This window comes from Tripterygium wilfordii, chromosome 22 (assembly GCF_013401445.1).
Source record: "Tripterygium wilfordii isolate XIE 37 chromosome 22, ASM1340144v1, whole genome shotgun sequence".
Classification (NCBI taxonomy): domain Eukaryota; kingdom Viridiplantae; phylum Streptophyta; class Magnoliopsida; order Celastrales; family Celastraceae; genus Tripterygium; species Tripterygium wilfordii.
The window spans coordinates 7278137-7292486 of record NC_052253.1 but is presented as its reverse complement, the minus strand read 5'-3'; the positions used below and the strand labels follow the sequence as shown (position 1 = coordinate 7292486).

Sequence of the window (14350 nt, the reverse complement as noted above, 5' to 3'; positions counted from 1 at the left end):
ATATGACTCAGACTTGAAACTTTGTACATGACCAAGAATCTATCAAACAGATTGTCCCTCAAGGTAAAGTTTTTTACGTTCAAGATGATAGAGGATAAAGAACTGCAAGATCATATTGACAAGTTCAACAAGATGTGTTTTGTCGTGAGGAGAATGAGGAAATGACATAACAAACATAGAAACTTATAATAATCAAGCAGAAAATTGGACAGCATCTCCCCATAAATTGAAGAATGTCACTCTGCACGTAGACAGAAATCCAAGGATAACATAATATCCAAACATAATCCAAAACAATCGAAACCAAGACCCTCAGGGCCCACAACCACCTCCATACTACTTGACACAGCAGTCCTAATGATCCCAAGCAGCCTCCTGGTCCTCCAACATAAATCCAGAGAAACAATCTCATAATACATATATATATATATCCAAATCAAATAACAAACATCCAAAGTCTAAAACATAAGTCAATCATCCACCCAGGCCACCACGATCACGCCCTCTCCTGCTGATCTGGAGGACCTACATCAGAAGCAAACTCACCTAAAAGGATAAGAAAAAAGGGTATGAGCCGAATGCCCAGTAGGGATATAAATAGAATATAAATAAAGGCTAAAGTTTCAAGAAGGTAAATGCAGCAACATGTCAATGAGAAAATATGCACCCGATCCACCCATCCGAACCTCCAAACTCACCTCCAATGATCAACCATCAATATCTCATCATTCTCGAGCATTTACAAGCACCATATATCCAGAACACCAGTAAATGCTCAAGAACGTCAAATATCAGGCACAAGAGTCCCAATCACAGGGAACCTCATGTCCTAATATCCTCTAAAGAGTCCCAATCACAAGGCACCCTTTTGAGTCCATTATTACATATATCCGCACAAGAGACCCCCATTCACAGGGAACTCTTTTGGCCCAATATCACATAAAACCTCCAATCCACCAACACCTAACGTGAAACACCCGATTCCATACCCGGTGATTCATTATGCCGCTAAATAATGCACAAAAAGAATCCAATGTCCACATACATAAACATTTCATGAATAGCATTTGAGACATGTCAATCAAGCTTGACATTTCCAAGGTTTAATGTACAATGAATAATCAATTATAGATATAGCAAATATCATGAATAAAATAGGGGTTCGGCTCTTTTTGGAACAAACAAAGAGTAGCCCAAATGAACTTACCAAACCAAACAAATAATATGCGATAACCAAGAGAAGGAAATTCAAGGCACTTTTACGAAATTTGAAGAATCCAACAAAAATGGGGAAAATCCCTACATCAAAGCAAATTGGAAGTTCTTACCACAAAAGCAACGTATACTCCATGCAAATTCACTAACCTATTCAATGAAATAAGCTCCATCAATATTTTCATATTCACCAATCACTCAAGTCTCACATCCATACTCTAAAATCCAACCCATTTCTTAGAAATCCACATTCTACTTTAAATTCAAAGATTAAATAATCTAATCCCACCATATATTATTTATCATGTCAACCCAACCTTAATTAGAACAATTTGAGACAATAAATCTTACCTTGAAACTAGTTTAGTGGCACCAAATGAAGAAATCAAACTCTACTCTGGGATTGATTCACAACTCACACTTGAACCTAGCAGTAGAACATGATTAGAGTATAATTTGAGCTATTAGGTAAAGAAAAACTCAATTTGAATCAAAACCTCATGACCCATTTAATCCATAAACCCTAGGTTTAAAGACTTACCTTAATCCCTTCTCTTTCTATAAGCCAATGAAGTGGGGTGTAGACTCCAACCAAATAAAGCCTTGGCCGGCCGAAAAGTTCGCCAGAGTGGAGCTACCGAGTGGGTGGAGTGTGGGGAGGAAAAGAAGCCTTTTGGCTTCTTCAATTTTTTTTTAAAACTGCTTTTCAGGTGAAGGTCTGCGCCTTCACTCATTCTTATGTTTTTTTTATTTGTTTTAAAATAATTTATTTATCCTTTTATTTATTTGATCTCAAATATTCTTTTTGCCCTTCTAATAATTCTTTTTACCCCCACAATCTTACTCTTTTCATAACAAAGCCCTTTTTATTCTTTTTATTTTTATTTATTTATTTTTTTAGGACTTAAATTCATGTATGAGGTTGAGGATAAAGCTTTCGTATTGATACATTCATTGTCTAAGTCCCATGAGACGTTTGTAGACATTTTTGAAACATGGAACGATTACTCTAGAGGATGTTGTAGGTGTCCTAAACTCCAAAGAAAAAAATCAGAAGAGTGAAATCAATGAACAGATTGGTGAAGGTTTGATTGTTAGAGAAAGGTCTAGCACACAAAAATTGAAAGAAAGGTAAAAGGGGAGTCTATAAGTCTAAAGGTGGCAAGAAAGTGAAGTTTTTTCTATTGTCACGAGGAGGGTCACTTTCGGAGACTTTATCCCAAGAGAAAGCATAAAGGAAAAGAAACCAAAAGATGGTACTGGTGATGCGGCTATAGTTGAACAAGAGGGTTATGAGAGTTCTAATGTCCAGGTTGTTACAAAAAAGAATTTGGACAAATAGTAGATTTTGGACCAAGATGTTCATCCTACATGAAACCTAATCAAGGTTAGTTCGAAAACTACAAGGAGATTGACAGAGGTCAAGTGTTACTTGAAAATCATAAATTTGGTAAGGTGGTCGAGTTTGGATCGATAAGGATCAAGACACATGATGATGTGTTGAGAGAATCTTTTCAAAAGTTAAGCAGCCAAAACTCGAGAAATCTAATTCATTTTGGATTCTTGATCAACATGGATTTTGTTTCAAGGGTGAAAAGAAAACTTTGAAGATTTTGAAGTGGTCATTAGATTTTTAGGCTATTAAGGCTTTACCCAGCTTGATGCAATAGTCACTAACTGATCTTCCTGTATCCACGCAAGCTGTCCAATCCGAATCATAGAACCCTTCAATAGGCAAATTGTTACCTACATGACATAGTTTTCAGAACCAAACCGTGCATCAAACGTAGGTTGAAGGTTCAAGATTTTCGAGGTTCAAACAATACGATGAAGATCGAACCATTGATTTATTATACACGATAAATTAATGAAAAAATATATTTAAATATGGTATAAAACTATATACTAAATAAGTATATAATATATTATACATAACTCGAAAACAAAAAAAAATGGATCCATTTAAACTATGGATATAAATATATAGTAGTTATATATGGACATGATTAGGGAGAAGGGGTGTGAATATACAACAAGTAAAATGCTAGAAAAAGATTGTGTGGAAGCACTGAAAAGAAAGAATTATTGAAAGCATCTTAGGATGAATCAACGTGCAACTCATATATGTACAAAAAGCTACGAGTGTCTAGTTTCTATAGAATTTTATAATTTTTCAATCAGAGTTCTAATGAAAGAGAAATTGAGTATTTCATGAAGATTGCATAATGGTATAATGTGGAATTAAGTTAATTACTTTGGTTGTTTATTTGACTAAGAGATTAATTAAGCCTTAGTTTATATTTATTCATTACAAGGGTTATGAGAATATTTTGTAAGATTTCAAAAGAGAGTGGTGTATCTTAATTGGATTCGAACCAGCTCACATTCATAGTTGTCCGATCCTTTAAAATAGATATGACGACTGTGATTTATTTAAGTGAAATTAATTAATTTTAATTTTTTTAAAGACTAAAATTTATCCCCCTACCCGCCCAATGAGTTCCCAAAATTTTGAAATATACCTACGCACCACCTTTTCCATGGAGGAATGGTTGATGCTAAGCTAACAACAAATGTTGATTCGTCTCTTATTCTTCCACGTACGGGCTTGACATAGAAATTTTTTCACACGATTTTACATTTTCTGTAAGTCACTATTTTTAACCCTCATTTTTATGAAAATTGTTTGATTTAGGGCTTGCCATTTTCTTGTTATGCAATATGTAGTAGTTCTTGTTGTTGTTTAGTCGTACCTAATTAGATGTGCCAATGGCATTGATGTTGAGGTGGAAAAGAAATATGTCGTGAGTGATATTCTGGTTGTTCCGACTAAAACTCCGACTAGAATAGGGCATTCCCAACCTCTGGGTAATGTCCATATTATTTTTCTACAATGTTGACCTTGGATTGATCATATGACCTAGAGCCATGAGTTTTAATAGCTCAGTGTAGAGATAAATGTTCTCTGTTTTTTCCCCTGCATATCAAAGCCACACAATTGATTCTACAAACAAGTGTGCATAGAAAAACACAGAACTACATGAATTAATTGGCTTATACTCTGAACTATTGAATGTGTTGTACAATATTTAACCACACATTTTTTTGTTTGATCGTCTTTTTTCAGGAATTTTTTTAGCATGGATAGTTCTATTGGCACTTTTGATGATAGTCCTCCAATTATAGATGAGGAGAAAGATTGGATACCTAGGATAGGTATGGAGTTTGACACAGTAGATTGTGCATTTCAGTTTTGGAAAGCTTACTCGAAAAAATTTGGTTTTGGTGTTAGAAAAGAGAACGATAACAAGAATTGAAAAACTAGAGTTATTGTTAGTAAATTGGCTAGCCATGGTGCACTTGTAGTGGACAACCAAGATGGGTCAACCACTCTAAGGGAGGGGTTTCCAACTACCCATGACAGTTGGATTTGAACCAAGGGGGAGTCGAAACTCCCCAATGCAAGTTACAACCCCCTAAGATACACCATTGTTACCAACATCACAGGGGAAGACTATAATTTTTGTAGTAGTTGATCGCCTAACGAAATATGCACATTTTTGCCCAATATCCCATCCGTATACAGCGTCGATTGTTGCATAAGTCGTTGCATGGGCTACCGAAATCCATAGTTAGTGACGGAGGGAAGGTGTTTATTGGTAATTTTTGGAAAGAGCTTTTTCGCCTACAGGGAACTCACTTGAATTTGAGCACATCTTACCATCCCTAGACGAACGGCCAGACAGAGGTTGTTAATAGATGCTTGGAGAATTATTTACGTTGTTTCACTAGCGAGCGTCCGAAAGAATGGGTGCGCTGGCTCCCTTGGGCAGAATGGTGGTATAATACTACATACCACTCAGGAACAAAGCTCACTCCATTTGAAGCTGTATATGGTCGTGCTCCCCCCAGTACTTCCGACTTATCTTCAAGGTTCCTCAAATGTGCATTAGGTGGATCGTGCTCTATATGATAGGGGTCACGTGCTATTAACCCTCAAATGTAATGTGCAGGATTCCCAAGCTAGAATGAAACAACAAGCTGACAAGCATCACAGTGAAAGGAACTTTGAAGTGGGTGACTAGGTATTTCTTCGCCTCCAAGTCCAACCTTACCGGCAAGCTTTTATGAATATTCGAGCTTCCACAAAATTATCTCCACGGTTTTAATATGGACCTTATCAAGTTCTCAAACGTGTTGGTTCAGTTGCTTATCTACTTGCCTTACCCACTGAAGCTAAGGTTCACCCTGTTTTCCATGTGTCTTGTTTAAAGAAGGAACTTAGAGAGCATACTTTGGCGCAACAGCATTTACCAGATATCACTTCAAATGGAGAAATAAGGTTTTATTCGCAAGCTATTTTGGAGTGAAAGATGGTCAAATACAAGAATCATGCTGTGACCAAGGTGCTGGTTCAATGGGCCAATCTACCTCTTTGAAGATGCTACATCGGAATTTTACAAATCGATGGAGAGCGTTTCCCAGAATTTCTTATCAACCATGGGGACAAGGCTTGATTGAGAGTGGGGGAATGATAGAATTCCAAAATTAATTTTAGTAGTTCTATTATCTTACTTATTTATTTCTTTTGAATATTTTCCTAAAGGCCCTCAGAGGTTAAATAGGGTTGCCCTAGTTGTTTTGGACGGATTATGAATGATATTTTGCCTTTGGCATATTGGAGGCAGATCCCCTCGAAGTGATCTCGTTGTTCTCTTATCTATATTCTTGTTTCTTGCTATAACTGTGTGGTAGTAAAATCCTATCATGCAGATGCAAATCGCCTTTGCCCTTGCCCATCTTCTTGGGGGAGAAGAGTATGGTGAATAGGCAAACACCATACTGAAGCAATCGTTCCAATTGTAGCCCCCTCCCTCTCCTGAAGCAATCGTTGCAATCCTATGGCAGAGAATGAAGCAACACGCTTCTCGAAACCCCTCAAACCCACCCAACCAATCTAAGTCGTTGGATTAAAGTTAAACCAATGGTTAATATTTAAAAATTCTATGTATTTTCAACTATCGAAAATTGTAGCCCCCTCTTATGGCCTATAAAATGAAAATTCACTAATTTCCAATATCAAGTGGTAAAAAATAATTTCAAAATAAATAAATAAATAAATATTTTTTTTCTTATTTTTAAATTAATTATTAAAATTATGTTAATAAAAATTAGGTGCATTTGTTAGAATAAATTAGAGTTGAATGTAATTAAAGGTAGTTATGCCAAAAAATATCGAAATATTTGATGTGATGTTAAAAATGGATATGTGATTGGAAGGATGTTAAAAATCTCATAACGGAAAATAGTTTTTTAACTTAAAATAGGGGAAATCTATACTCTATTTGAAGTACCAGGTTGAATATGCTCTAACATTCCATTTCATTTCAAATTTGACAAAAATACACATTTCGTCCCTTAATTATATCACAGGTTTCAATTTCGTCCCTAATTTTTTTTGGTCTTAAAATTGTCTTTAAAATACCTGTTTTGTCCCTCAAATCTAACTGACACTGAAAATAGGCAAAAAGCCAAGCCTAATTGGTATACGGAAATAATCCCAATTGATAAATTCTGTTAAATCACAATGTTTTATCCTTAAAGCATTATTTCGTAACACTTTTCGTAGGGATAGTTTACTGTCCCGTCGGTATTCTAAATCCGTTCACATATTTAATTGACACATGACATTGATCAAAGTTAACTTCATGTATTTAATGGTTTATAGATGCATCTAACATTTATAGATGCACGATTTTTGGTCCCGTTTTTCACATGACGGGACCAGTAAAATATTCCTTTTCGTACTTCAAATTTGGATTGTCGAAGGGTTTTGGATCAACCCAACCCAGACTGGATAAATTCGGATCCGAAGTCGGAGAGAAAAAGTAACAGCAGCACCAAGACGACACATACGATTAACTTGCAAAATAGTCGATCAATGGAGGTGGAGGTGGGCTACAAGGATCTAAAAGTTGCCGGTGCCGAATTATTGGACGATGGACGCCATGGCATTCGCATCCGTGGGTGGGAAATCGAGTCCCGGAAGCTCTCAATACTCAAATCCTCCCCTGTTGAACAGTAATTCTCGTCCGCTCTGTCTTCTGTCACAAATTCGGTACATTTATATAAGAACTTGTCTTCTGATTAAAATTGAATGATTTTTGGGGCATGGTGTGGGTTGTTAGGTGGGAGCAGAAGCTAGGAACGTCTCATCTACCAGAAATGGTGTTTGGGGACAGTTGCTTAGAACTTAAACACATGAATAGCAGCATCAAGATACACTTCAACGCGTTTGATGCTCTAGCTGGTTGGAAGCAGGAAGCTCTGCCTCCAGTTGAAGTTCCTGCTGCCGCTCAATGGAAATTTAGGAGGTAATGTCCTCTGTACATAATCTTCTCTGGGAGTTGTTACTTTGCTTGTGAGGACTTTTCTTCTGTTTCAAATCTTAAGAATATTTTCAAAGCTTGTAATTGCATCGGGTTTTCTACTTGGGGTCTTCGATGTTTCTTTGAAGTGTGACAAAATAGATGACTTCCATCCATACCTATTAGTGTTGCACCATCCAATTCTTCTTGTAATTCAAATGAAATGCAGAAATACCTTCAAATGGGGCTGCAATCATAAAATTCCTAATTATTAATGAAACTTGATAAGTTCCTCTGTTTTAATATGTTCTGGTTAGTATGAAGTGTTACACCAAACCCGTGACAATCTAACTTAAAATTGGGGTTTTTTTTTCGGTGTCTTTAAGTTTTTACATTCAACATGTTGGATGTAGACTCATAGATCACTATAAAAGACTCCCATATCCCACATATGGCTGGCCCATTCATTAAAATGTTCCTATTAATTGCTCTATAAATAGATTCAATCTCCATTATTAATCTATGTCGTCATTAGCATAAAAAGTTTTGGGCGTTCAGGAAATTTATCATTGAACACTTTTTTGCTTCATATTGGTTTCTTTGCCTCACTATTGCAATGCCTCTATGCATATTTTACACTCTATAGGCAGTGTGTGCCTCCAATAGCATGTAATTGATCTTGAGTTTGATTCCCGTGGATAAATTGATAATAATTGATATGGTAGTTTGTACTGATTAAAAGAGATAATTATTGGGTCTCACATTAAAAGAGATAATTCTTGGGTCTCACAGTGCCAATGCAAATTTGCAGCAAACCCTTTCAGCAGGTGATACTAGATTACGACTACACGTTCACAACTCCATATCATGGAAGTGAAACAATTGAAGTAGAGGCTAAGAAGGTTTTGTAGTTCTGCCCTCTCTACTAACTAGTGACATTTTTAACTTTAGAATTGCGTTCCCTTCCGTATTGTATTGGCTATGCAGTTGCCGTAATTTTAGAGTTACATTGTTATATGATGTCGCATTCCCGTTCGGCAAGATACACTCTTTTTTTTTTCCTGGTGTCACATTGTTAGATATGCGGGAAGATTACTTTCTCATTGAGTAGAAAAATATATGTTTCTTTATGTAGATTTTTATATTTTGTTTGTACTACCGGATTAACTATTACAATGGCATTAGCATACTTGGTTTTGTAAATAGAAAGAAAGTGGAGAACTCTTGGAGCAAAGCTGCAACCTCTGTTGGGAGGACTGCAAGGAGCAAATTGACGTAGTTTCACTGGCATCAAAGGAGCCTATTTTATTTTGTGATGAGGTTTGCACCTTGGATTATTATTGCAATGTGTTCCATGGAGACCTTTCTGTACTTCGTAACGTGTCCACTGTGATAGAAATATAGAATTCATTTGCTCAACTTTACAGGTAGTGTTGTATGAAGATGAACTGGCTGATAATGGAGTGTCACTTTTAACTGTGAAAGTGGTAAATATTGAATACTTGAATCTTTACCTAGTTTTGTCCTGCATGGATTTAAAATTCCTTATGAGTTTTATTTTGATGCATAACAATTTGATGTTGTAGAGAGTCATGCCAAGTTCTTGGTTTCTTCTCTTGCGGTTCTGGGTGAGTAATTTTTCCTTGATTTTCCTATGTAATTTACGAACATAAGTTTTATGTTAAAAAATATTTTTTAGTCACAGACGAGCATGTAACCAAGTGGTAGAGTTAATGAGATGCAACCTAGAAATCACAGGTTCAATTCCTGGAAACTGTCTCTCCACATATTATGCGGGGTAAGGTCTGTGTAAATCCTGCCTGTCCCGAACCCCGCCCATTGCAAGAGCCTTGTGCGGGAGTTGTTTACCTTTTTTACCTCAGTGTAAGATGGGAGCCATTGGATTATTCCCTATGGTGAATGTGATCTATTCATCATGGTTGTTGACAAATGACAAGGATATTTGGGAACTCAAAAGTTTCAACTGAGAACATGCTCTTTTTTTTTTTGGGTATCAATAAATATTTTCCCTGAATTTTAGAGTACAATATCACTTGGGTGGCGTAAGAACGCCTTCAACTCCTTAGAAAAGGCGACACCTACAATCTGGGCAAACTTCATTTGTTGATATCTTTTATTCATTGTTATTATGTGCCCCTTCATTTCCAATCTTAGCCACTGATACGCTGTTCTTTGTCTTCAGCTCAGAGTTGATGGGGTCTTGATGAGATTGAGGGATACTCGTATGCACTGCATTTTTGGTGAAAGTGAGAGCCCTATCATTCTTCGGGAAAGCTGCTGGAGAGAAACTACCTTTCAAGCATTGTCTGCTGTAATCTCTCTCTCTCTCTCTCTCTCTGTACATGTAAAAATATTGCTGGTGTGCGTAGGTGCTTACAACACACTCCAGCAGTTTTATTGTTCTTTGCATGTGAAAGGGCCATAGGCGTAAGTTTTATTTCTTTCATCTCATTCCTGAAAGTTTTAACACATATTCCTTACATATTCAAGTAACCTACCTTCACATGTTACTCTGGATCATGGTTTGGAAGAGGCATGAGTTTTGAGGTTGAAAGTTCTGTAAAATGAATTCAGAGAAAATAACTGTAAGTGTAAGGTAAGTCGTTTTACGGCTTTTAAGGTAAAAGAAATAATTTTAGTACCAGTGAACTTCTAATTTGTCAGTGTGTTGTCACTCTCCCCTTTAGGTCTTTGAGAATATAAGAGAATGGAGCAAAAATATGTGTGTGTGTGTGTGTGAAAGAGAGAGAGAGAGAGAGAGAGAGAGAGAGAGAGGCCCACACACATTCATTTTAGTGAGCAAACTTCTGAATTCTTCATTGAAGTATAAAAATTTACAACTCCAACAAACTAGAATCTCCTGTCAAAAACCTATTCAATTGAGATGCTCTGACTATAATAACCACCAAAGCACCTAATAGTTGGTTAAGATCCACACTGTTACTCCTATTGTACCTTACCCTTTTTCTTTGGGTGAGAGGATTGGGATGGTCCAGTTGTTTGTATTTTATTTTTTTTTGTTTACTTCATATCATAGGTTGGGAAGCCAACCCCAAACTTTTTGGATAAAGACTTTGATGATGATGATTATCATAGGTTGGGGAGTGGGGAGAGTTGGGTTGTTTGTGAACTTTATTCTTTTTCTTTGGGGGTGGGGAAGTGGGGCAACGGTTGTGTTGTGTTTAAAATTTCCACTTCATCTCTTAGTTAATTGAGAAAAAGTCACGTAGTCCTCGACTCCCTTCCTTTGCGTCCCACCAGTAGAGGGGTGGTCATGCGGGTCTTTGACTAGGAAAGAAAAGAGGAAATGAAAATGCTTGGGCTATTGATTTGTTAAATTCAGTGCAGGGTGATTAGTGGCTAATTCTTGGACTATTCTTATCGTTTTGTTTTCTGAATAGTATAATAATGCTATTTTCTTCATTTTTTTGATCCACTAAACTGAAAGTATTTTCTCTGTCTAATTTTGGCACCGGATGATTTTTCTGTACTTGATGTATTGATGAGGCTGATTATGTGGTGTTGCAGAAAGGTTATCCCGTTGATTCTGCTTCATATAGTGATCCTAGCACCATCATCCAGAGGCTTGCTGTCATCATGAATAGGACCCAAAAGCTTAAGGTCCTTGGTAATCAATAAAGCTATAAATTATGCTCTTGCACAAGGATTCAAAGTTTCAAACTATTACTATGTCTATTTCTTTATGATGATTTTGTTAATAGATATATAGATTTTTGTTCCCGTATTTGCCAAGTCACTGTAGCAAGCTATAATTTGCTAGTTTATTTGGGATGGAGAAAATTAACAAATGTGCAAAATGTTTCATAGATTTCTGTAAGATGTCCTTTTTTTTTTCCCCCTGTTTCATTTGATCTCCATAGAAAATTGTGGAGCCTAGGAAGCTACGGCAGCTGCACGCCTGAAAGAGAGGAATTGTGATTTGTCCTGATGGAAATGACTTATAGACGGATATTCAAGCTCAAGCTAGAGCCGTGTAATGAGGTCCAGGAGCGTCAACCGAGAATGCATATAACCGGGCTGGTTGAGCTATGCTACATGGTGCCAAGACAGATGGGCATTCCATGGTCTAGGCACCGGGGCCGGCTTCACAAGCTGATAAAAGGGAGGCTGGTTTGGAGCCGTGAAGTGCACGATATGTCTGCTTAGAAGAGTCATTTAAGATTGTTTATATTAAGTGATTGATTTGCTTTCCTATATATGACTAGTTAGTGTAGTTGGCTTTATTTACAATAATACCAGTTAGTAGGATTGAAATCTGTCACATTATCCGAATTTGATGAAATTTGAATGGTTGAAGTGAAACGGCGTTCTGAGCAGAACTAGGGCCCCACCATCTTTTCACGATGTAGGGCTTCAAACGGGTCGTTTTATGTTTTAGGGACATTGTTTGTACCAAAAGTGACCTCCGATCACTTGTTGACATGTGGCGCCATGAGACCACCAATAGCAAAGAACATCCAATTACTAGTGGACACGTGACAATGATATTTTATATTAACTATTGTTCATTTTATAGATATTCTAGTATTTTTTGAGTTGAAATCCAGGGGTTTAGTTGCTGAAAATCAGGGCTGTTTGAAATGGGTTGTCCGAAAGGCTAAAATCAAGGGATTAATTGTCAAAATTGTTTTATTTTATTTTAAAATAGTTTGTTAGCTAAAGAATGAGATTTGAGATTTTAGCTAGATAAGTATGTAAGAGGAGATTTCAGAGTTTGTGGCCTACATTCCTAAAATGTCTCAAGACACATTTTCTGCAATTGCACGACAATCAAAGACCAAAACCACATTCGTCATGCACTTTGAGTAAGAAGAAACATTCGTACGTTCAAGCAAACAGTAGCAATAATAAAATGATAACTACTAGCATCTTTCCCTCAACAGTCTACATGAGGCCTATTTACTAGGAGAGTGGAGCAAGTTGTATGGTCCCAGTACTCTCATATTCACCGTGAAGAAGGGACATGACCAGGACCTTCACCATGATCCCCATCACTCTGAAGATGTTTCAAATTCAGTTTTAAAAGACTGCTCTTTTGACAATTTGAAATGACTTGCAAGTGATGTTTCAACCACTTTCGATTCTGACATACAAAATTTATCAACAATTCTCCGAAGATAATTGTACTGAGACACAAACAACTTACCTCGCTTTCTGTCTTTGACAATTTCCATCGCCAAAATCTTCTTGGATGCCCCCAAATCCTTCATATCAAATTCTCTATAACAAGCTTATGAATTTCCCTCATGCTCTTCAATGCTATTAGCATATCATCAACATAAAACAATAGGAAAACACACCCCTCAATACATTCAAGGATGTATTCTCAGTTTAAGATCTCAATGCATTCCAACGATGTGTTGTTTCTTTTTCATTTCATTAATAGAAGTACTTTCATTTTGACATGTCTTCTATCTCCTACTTTTCTCATTTGGCATAAGGTAAATTTTAAGTCTTTTTTTTCACAAGGCAATCTCGAACCAACAATTTTGTGTTCTCAAACTGCACACAACGTGTTTGGTGACAGATCAGATTTGGTGCAATCCCATGTCAAAATCTTTGGACTGACAGTCAGTTCTGACACACTTGAACACACACATCATCAACAATTCAAACAATCCTATCCCAAGCGGTCAGAATTCAGATATCTTATGTCCAACGTAGAAGAGACCAAGCAGCATTGCATATAAATTTACCTGTAAAGCATATAATTTATCTACACTGCATATAATTTTTTTGCAATCCATATAATTTTTATGCAGTACATAAAAACTATTTATCTATAGAGCATATAATTTATCTGTAGTGTATATAATTTATGTGCGCTATATAATTTATTTGCAACGTTTAATCAGTGGCGTACTTGAGTTTATGGGGGCCCTGGGCAAACTCTAAAAAAGGGGCCCCTTAATTTTTTTTCTCGTTATTATCATATAGTTCTTAAAAGTTTGACAATATTCTATATACAATCCAAACATTTGAAAAATCACCATCCATTGTTTGCGAATGATTTAGTATTTCAATAGACTTTTTTATTTCTTTAGGTAAAATGTTACACAAAACTTTGAATTCGAAAGCTAAATCTCTTCCATCAATATCATAAAAATTAAAAAATGTCACACTTCAAAAAGTCTTTTTATTTTTGAAGAGGCTTTTGATTTTTTTTTTCTTAATTTCTTTATGGATTGGTCTAACTTCTAAAGTCTAAAACCTAAAGTGATCTTTCTTACTTTCTAATTGGGTTGAGCCCCTACTTTTATTAGTTTGTTTTAATTCTCAATTCTTTTTGAGCTTTATAAGTAATATTTATGGGCTTTAAAATAGGCAGAGATTGGTTTTAAAATAAACTATCCAATAAAACTATAACTAAAAATTTTCAAAATTTGGGGCCCTAAAAAATTGGGAGCCCTGGACGAGGGCCCAGCTCGCCCAGGCCCAGGGCCGCCCCTGTGTTTAATGTAGATAAATTTATTGCAAATAAATTTTAATACATATTAATCATAACAAAACCATAACAGATAATGCAGATAAATTTATGTCTATACGATTCACAATCTGATGCACAAACGTTATGCCTTAATTTGACATCAAAACGTTTGAATCTTCAAAAATGTATTAGACACAATTCTTTGGGTCTTAGAGTTTTCTTTTGAACGTCTTAAAAATAATCTCAATCCGATCTCAAATGTGTGAGTTATGGCTGTCCAAACACACTGACGTCAAAA

At 36.2% G+C, this 14350-nt stretch overlaps 1 protein-coding gene and 1 long non-coding RNA gene across 2 annotated transcripts; one reads left to right on the top strand and one right to left on the bottom strand.

The window, feature by feature from the left end:
- Positions 1-167: 167 nt before the first annotated feature.
- LOC119991263 lies at positions 168-1940 on the bottom strand. Its single transcript, XR_005466196.1, has 3 exons — positions 1757-1940; positions 1567-1642; positions 168-546 (listed from the first exon to the last, which is right to left on the bottom strand). It is a non-coding gene; the product is annotated as an uncharacterized LOC119991263 (long non-coding RNA).
- A 5201-nt stretch (positions 1941-7141) lies between these two features.
- On the top strand, positions 7142-11919 carry LOC119991262 (TIP41-like protein). The gene is made up of 8 exons (XM_038837568.1): positions 7142-7296; positions 7404-7589; positions 8395-8485; positions 8790-8903; positions 9011-9070; positions 9170-9211; positions 9787-9915; positions 11133-11919. The coding sequence occupies exons 1-8, from the start codon at positions 7157-7159 to the stop codon at positions 11241-11243; spliced, it is 873 nt and encodes a 290-aa protein (XP_038693496.1). The 5' UTR covers positions 7142-7156; the 3' UTR covers positions 11244-11919.
- The last annotated feature ends 2431 nt before the right edge of the window (positions 11920-14350 follow it).